This window comes from Gossypium raimondii, chromosome 4, assembly GCF_025698545.1.
Source record: "Gossypium raimondii isolate GPD5lz chromosome 4, ASM2569854v1, whole genome shotgun sequence".
In the NCBI taxonomy this organism is placed as follows: domain Eukaryota; kingdom Viridiplantae; phylum Streptophyta; class Magnoliopsida; order Malvales; family Malvaceae; genus Gossypium; species Gossypium raimondii.
Genome location: NC_068568.1, coordinates 7,581,218 through 7,593,089, shown reverse-complemented (window position 1 = coordinate 7,593,089; position 11,872 = coordinate 7,581,218). Strand labels below are relative to the sequence as shown.

Here is an 11,872-nt window from a genome sequence, read left to right as displayed (position 1 = left end):
TAATAATTAACAACTTGCTATGCATGGGCCATTAATCGAGTTTCAACATTATCTCTGATTTCTTCCAAGAAATCCAAGTTTTCCTTGAGCAGTACTTCATTGCTTCGATCGTTAAAATGGAGGACCTTTGTGAAATAATTTCAACCTTTGCAGGGATTACTACCTCCAAACCGTACATGAGGTTGAACGATGTTTCCTTTGTACTTGTATGAGAATTGGTCCTGAATGCTATAGAATTCCTAGCAACTTTTCTAACCATGCCCCTTTTACCTTATCCATTTTATTCTTCAATGCCTTTAGGTCTTTTTGTTTGTATAGCCTTTGCCTGACCATTCATCTGAGAGGTATTCACAGAGCTATGTGCTAAAGAAATCTAAAGATCACTACAAAATTCTTCAAATTTACCCTGAAATTGTGTGCCATTATCGGTGATGATCAAACGCGGGACCCTGTACCAATAGATCACTATTTTCTCCAAAAATTTGTCCATATGTTTCTTTGTGATCGTGGTCAATGCCTCTTACTCCACCCACTTCATGAAGTACTTAATGGCAACTACGATGTACTTATGTGTCACTATTGGTGGAAATGAGCCCACAATATCTAACCTATCATGTTACAAAAGGCCAATAACTAGATATAAATTATACTAGCTCAAGTGGCTGATGGGGTATAGTAAAATTTTTTTGGCAAGGTTAGCACTTGGTGACAAATTCCATGACATCCTTTTAAAGGTAGGCCAATAATATCCTTGGAAAAGGACCTTCAGCGTGTGTGCCCTAACCCTCAGATCGTGCCTACAAATACCTTCATGAATTCCATGGAGAACGTACTCAGCTTTTGAGGAAGTCAGTCATATAAAATATGGTTGCAAAAAAAGCTTCTTGTACAACACTACTCCCTAGGATTTGAAGGCAACTCTTCATCCATGAGGAGTTTCACTAAAAGGGTCATCCATGACTCCCCCTTATCAACACTAAAAACCTGCCATGGTAAGATATGGCTCGGTTGCTCCTGGTACCCCAACAGAATTTTACCCCATTGCTTAATCTATGAAACAACAATATAGTCATATACTATCACTAACAAATAAAAACTAATCTCATAAAATACTTTGACTATTTTTCTATTTGATAATGATAGGTGTTAAAAGTAACATATTGTAACCTCGTTCTTAATGCATTTTTGGATGATTATTCGATTTAAAATGGTGAATTTTATGCTCCTAATCCTTTAAATTCATGTTTCTATACTTAGGATAGCATTTGAGAGCAAAATGGATGAAAAATGAGTGAAAATCGGAAAATCGGAGCAAGTTACAAGAGCCACATGGGTTGCCACACGACCATGCGTTAGACCGTGTGGAAATCACGAATCGCACTCCAAACTTGTGGAAAAACACGTGTTTTTAGGTTTTTCGGGCATTTTAAAACCTATTTATGACAAAGATAAGAAGAGGGGAGTAAGATGTCATAAAATACTCAAGAAAACAAATTGAAAAACACCATTGAAGCCAATTCTAAAGCAGATTTCCATCAAGATTGAATTACTCCTTTCGATTTCTTTGACGTTTATTATGAGTTTCTTTGTTTTTTGTGGTTATATTATCTTTGTGATGTTTTTATTTGCTATCATGAACTAATTTTCTAAATATATACGGAGATGAACCCTAAGATGGATTCTGTTACTTGATTTCTATTTTTACACAATAAATACTTTGATCTTGTTCTCAATTATGTGTGCTTAATTTTTGATTTAATATTTCTATATTATTAATTCATATTTGATGTGCTTAAATCAGAGGAGGAATAGACCCTATTTAAGAGTGGATCTAGGGTAATTGAGTGGAGTTGCATGCAAACCTAGAAATAGGATGACATAAATCTACCGGATTAGAGTCAAATTTAATAAGGGAATCCATAGATCGAGTTAATGCGACAATAGAGGTTTTAATTAGAAAAAAATCAATTAATTAACCTAGAGTCAGTTGCTCTTAGTCTTGAAGAGAGATATTAGCATAATTTAGGGATTTATACGGATCAAGATACTAAGTCAAGAAATTGCATAATTTAGAATGATAATGACAGATGAAATCTAGGTGGATTCTTTCTTGAGTATTGTCTTACTTCTTGGTTGTTAATAATTTATTTTCCTGATTTGATTTATTTTCCTGATTTGTTCTTTGTCGTATTCTTTATTTAATTAATTTAGTTAATTTTAGTTTTAATCAATCACTACAATTTGTCGGTTAAATAATAGAAAGACGGTAATTACTAGTACTTTTAGTTATCATGGGAACGATATCTTTACTCACCGTAGCTATACTATTAATTGATAGATGCATTTGCCTTTGTCGAATTTTTAGTTGGTTTACGACTACAGTAGATAGTCACTATGATAATGTACCAAATAAGCCTAATCTATTATTTCATTCTAAATATTTATATTTAGGGTTTATGGAATATATTTGTTTAAAGAATGGTAATCTCTTGCTTACATCAATGGTTAACATAAATGGATTGTTTACTGTCGTCTGTAAAACTTTTGCATAATATGCTCTTTTTTCATATCCATGGTTTCATTTTAGAGTGTATCTACTTTTTCTCCAGAAGGAAACTATAACTCACCACAATCCCCTTCTAAACTTGGTTGTATCATGTGATTTATCTTTTTTATTTTCAAAAAGAATGTATTTAAACAAGGAAAATGAAAAAGATTTTCTTCAATCCATAATAATAACAGATCATAAATCACTTACAATTCATATTTAGCAAGCTTTAAACCCATGATAAAACCTACAATAAAAAGTACATTGACAGTTGCTGAAGTCTTTCTTCATCAGATTGCTTGGGAGAATTTAAGGGGTTTTCACAACAAGCCTCAAAAATATTATGATTCTCCATAGATGATGAATGAAAATTATGACTTGACCTTTCTTTGTTATCAAAATTAATTTTTTGAAACCTCTTAAATGCTTCCTATGTTTCATTTTCAGTTTCGAACGACCTGTAAATGCTTCTCTTCACTCTAATAACCATAGGAGCACACTCCTACCATGAACGATAGATTCCTGATTTCTTCAAAATAAAAAATGACATAGAACTTCTCCATATTCTTCCTCACGTTGAATCATTCCTAAATATCTTTAGACAATTCTAAAGAAAATTCTTCCTATGTAACAAGCTAACAATGAAGAAGAAATGAATTTGTATACAACTATGCTATTTGCTAAGCAATAAGGAAGATGATAATGGTTGTTATCATCTGTTAGAATCGAGTAACTCGAATCATTATTTAAATAAAATATAGTGGTAAAACTATATTATTTGCTAATCAATAAGGAAGATGATAATGGTTGATATCATCTGTTAGAATCGAGAAACTCGAATCATTATTTAAATAAAATACAGTGGTAAAATAAAATAAAAGTAAAATCCATATAGAACTAGACTTCTTTTCTTTTATTTTAGAATAAGGTTCTTTAAACCTTATTAAACTCCATCTGTTTGATATTGATTAGAATAAGGTGTTTCAATCTTACTACACTCCTATTAGAATATGATTTTACAAGCCTATAAATAGACATAGTCTACTCATTTTGTAATCATTCGAATTCGACATAGTGAATTTTCTTCTTCTCTACCAGTGGTTTTTTCCTGAAAGGGTTTCCACGTAAAATCTGTGTGTTTTTTTATTTTTTGTTTCTCTTTTCTTTGTGATATATTGTCATTACTGACATTCTATTTTTACAAATTGGTATCCGAGCTTTTGGGTTGTTTATCTCAATCACGATAATGGCGTCTTTGAAATATGAAATTTCGCTGTTGGATCATAACACCAGATTTGCGTTGTGGTAGATAAAGATGCAGGCAGTTCTTGCATAGATGGAATAAGAGGAAGCCCTACTAGGGGCAGATAAGATGCCTTCGATGTTGATGGAGAAAAAGAAGAAGTGTAAGAATCGAAAGGCGTTAACACAGTTACATCTACATTTGTCTAACAAAATTTTGCAGGATGTGATGAAGGAGAAGACCAACGCTAGATTATGGAAGAGGTTGGAACAAATATATATGTCAAAAACTCTAACCAGTAAGCTACATATGAAACAACGTCTTTATACTCATCGTTTAGAGAAATGTGCGTCTGTGCACGAACATTTAACAATGTTTAAAGAAATTCTCTCAAACTTGGAGGCCATGGAGGTTCAGTATGATAAGGAAGATCTAGGGTTGATTCTATTTTGTTCGTTGCCCCCGTCTTATTCAACATTTAGAGACACAATTTTATATAGCCACGAGTCTCTCACAGTTGACGAGGTTTATGATTATTTGACTTTGTATGATAATATGAAGCATATTATGGTTAAAATAGATTCTCAAGAGAGGGTCTCATTATTCATGAGAGACAAGATCGAAATGCTGATGATGATCGTGAAAGGACATAGGAACAAAATCTTCGCAGTAAATCTAAGGGTAGATAGAAGTCTTCAAACAGAGGTAAAACTTGTAACTTCTGCAAGAAGAAATGACACATTAAATCTGAGTACTATAAGCTATAGAACAAGATCAAAAGGGAGGCTTCGAATCAAAAGGGAAAACAACCAAAAAATTTTGGTGAAGTTGAAGTTGTAAAAGACTACAGCGATGGGGAACTTCTAGTCGCTTCTGTCAATAATTCTAAAGTGAGCGAGGAGTGGATCCTTGATTCGGACTGTAATTTTTACATGAGTCCTAATCGAAATTGGTTGAAATCTTATGAAACAGTGTCTGAAGGTGTTGTTTTGATGGGAAATAATACTTCGTGTAAAATCACAAGTGTTGGAACAATTAAAGTTAAGATGTTTGATGGAGTTGTCAGAACACTTAGTGACGTACGGCATGTTCTAGAATTGAAGAGAAATTTAATTTCGTTGAGTACTTTTGATTCAAAAGGGTATAAATATATAGCTGAAAGTGGGGTTTTGAAGATTTCTAAGTGTTGATGAAAGGGCAGAGAAAGACTGCCAAGTTATATGTTCTACAGGGTTCTACTGTTACTGGTGATGCAGCTGTCGCTTCCTCTTCCTTTTCAAATGATGATATTACTAAACTTTGGCCTATGTGCCTAGGGCATATGAGTGAGAATGACATGGTAGAATTGAGCAAAAGAGGACTTCTTGATTGGCAAGAAATTTGCAAACTGAAGTTTTGTGAGCACTGCGTTTTTGGGAAGCAAAAGAGAGTTTAAGTCACTAGAGAAATCCATAACACAAAGGGAGCGTTGAAGTATATTCATTCTGATCTGTGGGGGCCATCTAGAGTGCTTTCGAGAGGTGGAGCTGATTATATGCTAACTTTTATTAATGAGTTTGGGTGTTCTTCCTGAAGTAGAAAAGCGATGTGTTTTCCGTATTTAAGTCTTGGAAAACTATGATGGAAAAATAGACGAGAAAACAAATAAAATACCTCCACACAGACAATGGTTTAGAGGTCTGTACTTGACAGTTCGTCATACTCCACAGTAAAATAGAGTTGCAGAACGAATGGAAAGAACGATCATGGAGGAGGTTCAATGTATGTTGTCAAATGCCAACTTACCAAAGTCATTTTGGGCCGAAACAGCCTTTACTGTATGTTTTTTGATCAACCGATCTCCATCCATTGTCATTGAGTAAAAGACTCCACAAGAGGTATGGTTTGGTAATCCTACTAACTATTCTGATTTAAAGATCTTTGGGTGTCCTGCGTATGCTCATGTTGATAATGAAAAATTAGAACTGAGATCTATTAAATGTGTTTTTCTTAGTTATAAAGCTGTTGTAAAAGGGTATAAGTTATGGTGTCCTGAAAATAGAAAAGTTGTGATTAGCAGAGATGTTTTTTTTTTATGAAACTGCTATGCTATCTAACTTATCTCTTAAAGACTCTTCCAATAAAGAAAATCAAAAGCAGGTGGAACATCGGATTAATCCAGAATCTATAACAGATCCGACTCATCAAGCCTGTACAAAAATTTAAAATAGAGTTGCTTCTTCACTACAATACTCTATCGCCAAAAATAGAACTAGAAGAGAAATTAAACCTCCAAAGAAGTATGCTGAGGCTAATATAGTTGCTTATGCTTTAAATGTGGTTGAAGATATAGATGCAAACCAAGAGCCATCTAATTATTCTGAGGCAGTTAGCTGTGAAGACTAAAAAAAATAGATGTTTGCTATGCAAGAGGAGATGAAATCACTCCACAAAAACAGAACATGGGATCTTGTGAAACCTTCTAAAGGTAAAAATGTTGTTCGTTGTAAATGGGTGTTTAAAAAGAAAGAAAGGACTCCAGAAGTTGAAGAACCCAGATATAAAGCAAGGCTTGTTAGAAAGGGTTACAGTCAAATTCTAGGAGTGGACTTCATAGATGTGTTCTTCCCAGTTGTGAAGCATAGGTCGATTCGAGCTTTGCTTGGTGTTGTGGCCATACATGATTTGGAGATTGAGCAGTTAGTTGTTAAAACTGTATTTTTACATGAAGAACTTGAGGAGGATATTTATATGCAACAACCAGGGATTTTACAGTCTCAGAAAAATGAGACTATGTTTGCTTGCTGAAAAAGTCTCTTTACGGTTTGAAACAGTCACCAAGATAGTGGTACAAGAGGTTTGATTCCTTTATGACTTCTCATGATTTCAAAAGAAGTAGCTTTGACAGTTGTGTTTACTTTAAGAAAAACAGTGGTGGTTCTTTTGTGTATCTACTCATTTATGTTGATGACATGTTGATAGCAGCAAAAGATAAATGAGAGATAAGAAAGGTCAAAGCCAAAATAAGTGAAGAATTTGAGATGAAAGATTTGGGACCAGCAAAGAAGATACTTGGTATGAAGATTCTCAAAGATAGAAAAGTAAGTAAATTGTACCTAAGTCAGAAGGGGTACATTGAGAAAGTTATTTGTAGGTTCAATATGTAGAGTGCTAAGCCTGTTAGTACTCCTTTAGCAGCCCATTTCAGACTTCCATCGGCTTTATCTCCACAATCAAATGATGAGATTGAGTACATGTCACATGTTCTATACTCTAGTACAGTGGGATCTCTCATGTATGCTATAGTTTGTTCACGTCCAGATTTATCATATGCAGTCAGTGCAGTTAGCAAATACATGGCGAATCCCGGTAAAGAACATTGGAAAGCAATTCAATGGATTTTAAGATACTTACCAGGTACTACTGATGTTTGCTTACAGTTTGGAAGAACTAGAGATGGAGTCATTGGGTATGTTGATGCTGATTTTGTTGGAGACCTTGATAGAAGAAGATCTCTCATATGTCATGCCTTTATAATTGGAGGTTGTGCAATCAATTAGAAAGCCACTTTGCAAACTACAGTCGCTTTGTCTACCACTAAAGCTGAATACATGGCGATTACTGAGGATTGTAAAGAAGCCATTTGGTTGAAGGGACTCTTTAGTGAACTCAATGAAGACCTTCAAATCAGTACAATATTGTGTGACAGTCAGAGTGTCATCTTCCTTTCAAAAGATCAAATGTTTCATGAAAGAACAAAACACATTGATGTTCGGTATCATTTTGTTCGTGATATTATTGCTCGTGGTGATATTGTTATGAGCAAAATTAGTACTCATGAAAATCCTGCAGACATGATGACTAAGTCACTTCCTATAACCAAGTTTGAGCATTGCTTAGATTTGGTTGGTGTTCATTGTTAAAGTTAAACCCTTATGGTGTTTTATGGAAGAGGTGGAGAACTCTTTCGTTAAGAGTTCACGATAAATAACTTGTTCATTGAGAATTCGTGTCAAGGTGGAGATTGTTGAAATTGAGTGAGCCGAATCCTTATTTAAATAAAATACAGTGGTAAAATAAAATAAAAGTAAAATCCATATAGAACTACACTTCTTTTATTTTATTTTAGAATAAGGTTTTTTAAACCTTATTAAACTCCATCTATTTGATATTGATTAGAATAAGGTGTTTCAATCTTACGGCACTCATATTAGAATATGATTTTAGAAGCCTATAAATAGACATAATCTACTCCTCTTGTAATCATTCGAACTCGACATAGTAAATTTTCTTCTTCTCTACCCGTGATTTTTTTTCTAAAGAGTTTCCACGTAAAATTTATGTGTTTTTTATTTTTTATTTCTCTTTGTAATATATTATCATTACCAACCTTCTATTTTATATCATCAATGGCTTGGTGATGGGAAGGGAAATGGAAAGAAAATATGCAGCTGAGGTTGACATTAGGATGAAAAGACCGATTGGCTTTTTTTATTTTTTACGCTAACCAATACAAATTACACATTTTTAGATGGAAAATGAATTTTTTCCATAATACCAAATGCACGATAATTAAGTTTCGATTTATTAAAAAGGTAAATTAATCATTTCACTATCCAAATCCACATTTTGTACATTCAACCTTTTTTCCTTAATTGAATATATGTGTTAATCGACTCGTTCGAGGTGCCAAACGGCATCAGCATCCCACCAAGTTTCAACGTTAGAGCTCATCAACGATGAGCTCACCTTCCTCATATCACCAACCGTTAACTTCCCCACTACATCACCCTTGATGTAAACTTGCTCCATGCCTTTGGTATTGACTGTTGTGATTTTTTCAATCGATCTTTTGGGCCTCCATTCTGATAGAATTACCGGTGAAGAAGAATGAAGTCTCCTATCCCACGCGCTGACAGCTACTCGAGAAGATAACGAGTCAGCCCCAGCAGATACAACGATTGCCGTCGATGAGGACGATGTTGAAACCGCATGAATGACGGAATCCCTACCAAAAATTGATGTGAGCTTTGTTTCTTTATTAGCGTCATACATGTTTAAAACGTTGTGGCTGTCATCCAGGTCCAAACGGAAACCTATCCCTAGATTGTCCCACAGCTTCACCACGCTATTTCCGCCGTCACCTCTTCAGCTCAAGAAAACAAACCCCCAATACTGCTTAGTTTCTTTTGTAGGGTAAAATCACGGCTTTTCAATTGGTGGTCGATGAGATAACCCGAGCCTCTAACCCGAAAATTTTCATCAACTTGTTGCCATTCGTGAGATGTCGATGGCTCCTCATATTCTAGTTCGTCATCTGAAGATACGCAGGAAGAATCGGTGTCAGTGTCAAAATCTGTATCATCTAGAAGAGGTTGAGACGGTAAAGAATGACGCCGCCGAGATCTGATTATCAAAATTTTGAGTGTATTGATTATGGTAGACAACGAGGCTACTAAGACAAGAATCAAAGCTCCCCAGTCCCACAAATTGTAAGCTTCGTATATTTCCTCAATCCCAAAAAGCGAATAAACTTGGGAAATGAAAGATGGGTTGTTCAGAGAGTTGATATCCGATTCAAAATCAATGATTCTGTTGATAATCGGGATTTCCATAGTTTCCTTCAATCTAACCTATCTGAAACGGAGAAAAATGGTTGAACACTCGAAAAAGAATAATAGCACAGCATTGAAAGGAAAAAAAACGGATTATGGGTTTTCGAGGTCAAAGAGAGAAAGGAAATGGGGGTGGCTTTATCCGAACAAGAAACTGAATTGGGGACGAGTCGTTAAGGCGTCAGCCTAAACGTTTTCAACAATTAATATTAAAAAAATAAAAACTGAAAACTTCCGTTTTAATGTGTCAGGTGTGACGCAGTCATATTTGAAGGCGGTGAGTGAACACAGAGCACTGAAAACGAAATAACGGGAAATTTTGTGGTGAGCAGATCAAAGACAGTTATTCCACCACGTTGTATCAGTTCATTCAGTTGTAACATGTGTTTTGTCCCTTTATATATTGGTTTAGTATGGAATTTGATTCTTAACAATGGAATCACGGTATTTGTAGTTAATAAAATTTTTATATTTTGGTATTTAAAAATAAAGGTGTTAATTTTTATTGTTTAATTTGGATTTTAGAGTTGATTTAATGAAAGTTAATTATTAATATTATTATATTTAAATTTCTCATGATTTTGTTAATATAATAAATTTAATTTTAATTATGAAATTGTTTAATTTTGTATTTATTTGATCAAATGCAATTTAATTGATGTGATTTAATTTGAGTTTTAAGGTTGATTTGGTGAAAATTAGTTGTTAATATTCATAGCTAATTATAAATTTTCATCAAATCAAGATTTAAACCCGAGTTAAACACTAAAAATTAACCATGTTACCTTCAAGTGCCAAAATATGTAACATTTATCAAATATTAGACAAAAACATAAAGAGCACATTAAAAGTGTCAAATTCAAATATCGTATTAAATGTTTTACATTTTCATAAGTGCAAAAATTTTTTGTTTATTAAAATACTTGAAGTGATCTCAACATAAAAATAAGGGCCTACGTAAGTTTAAATTCATCATTAAAATGTTATCTAATAAATTTTTATTTGCATATATAATATATCATTTTTATTGAAAGTTGGTTCTGAAAACTTTTAATAAAAAAGACAAAAAGAAAAAGAGAAACATAAAGAAATGGTGATATTTGTTATAATTACTTTTGGTATATAAGATGAAAACAAAGACTAAAAAAATTAACTACAAACAAATAGCTTTGCCACAAGCATCAGTTTGTAGCAATGACATCGATTAGCAAAAGATCTTTGAATACAAAATAACAAAATTTACAAAACATGTGCTTGGTTGATCCGAATAAAAGTAGGAATGAAATATAAAATTAAAATATAATTGGACTTATTGAACGGAATAAATAAATGATATAGATTTTAGCTTTGATATCTCAAGCTTATAATATAACAACATTTAAGATAAATTTTATTAATTAAGTTACGTAGTGTTTAAATATTTTCAAAGCATTTCAAAGCATTGCAAAGTACTCAAAAACATGTTTCAAATGTGTTTTAACTTACTACTAAAGTATTTTTAAGTGATTAAAAGTTATTTTATGCAATCTAGATTTAGGTTTTGATACATATCCAAATGTATCATAACCTAGCAGGTCAGTCAAATACTAACTTCTGGGGTATCAAACACTTGGCTTAAGTGCCGATAGACATGTCTAAGTATCAAACTCCAGATGTAGTTGTATCAGAACCTAACCAAGAGGTATAAGTACTTGACCTCAAGTTCCGATACATACGGGTCCAACGGGTAGATTCTTTAATGCAGGGTATCGATACCCAGCAAGTGTGTATCAAAATATATTGTTCTGCAACTGCAACTAATCTCTAAATTAATTATCCAAATGAATCCAAAACATCCCAACGACTACAAATCAATTCCTTGGTATAAAACTCGTCAAGAACACTTCAAGATACAATAGATGTACATCCAAGCTTAAAGATCAAGAGAAAAGCCTTCAATTCTTTATTTCTTTCATTTTCTCTTGTACATATCTCTTAAGAGATTAGTCTTAGATCTTAGATCTTTTATCATTTGCATTTTCATCTATTTAGTGAGACAAACTTGTAAACACCTAGCTTGCTTGAGTTTCATTTGTTTTTTATTTCACCAATTGTATATTGGGATGGTTTCTTGTTGAGCCATAAAAAGTCGAGTGGTTATAGATTAACCTTGAAAATCTTGAAGGTTCTAGTTCAACCCCAAAAACTAGTGGGAGCGGTTCTAACTTAGCCTTTCAAAATAAGGATTGTAAATGTTATACCTTATCCTTGAAAAGTATCAGTTTTTATAGTGAATTTGAAAATCCTTAGTAGTGAAAACTAAGGTAGTAGAGGTAGGCAATTGGAGTTGAACCACTGTAAATCATTTGTGCAAACTTTTCTTCCTTTGTTTTTTCATGTTAGAAAAGTTTTTAGAAATTTTTAAAAATACCAATTCACCCCTTTGGTATTTTTGGACCTAACAATTCAGAACTAGTTCTCCATTGAAGGTTTCACCACCGGGAGAGG

General features: G+C 33.5%; 1 protein-coding gene across 1 annotated transcript; it reads right to left on the bottom strand.

The window, feature by feature from the left end:
* Positions 1-8,438: 8,438 nt before the first annotated feature.
* LOC105779077 (uncharacterized) lies at positions 8,439-9,385 on the bottom strand. Its single transcript, XM_012602827.1, has 2 exons — positions 9,007-9,385; positions 8,439-8,914 (listed from the first exon to the last, which is right to left on the bottom strand). Exons 1-2 carry the CDS (start codon positions 9,383-9,385, stop codon positions 8,439-8,441), a joined length of 855 nt encoding a protein of 284 aa, XP_012458281.1.
* Between the last annotated feature and the right edge of the window lie 2,487 nt (positions 9,386-11,872).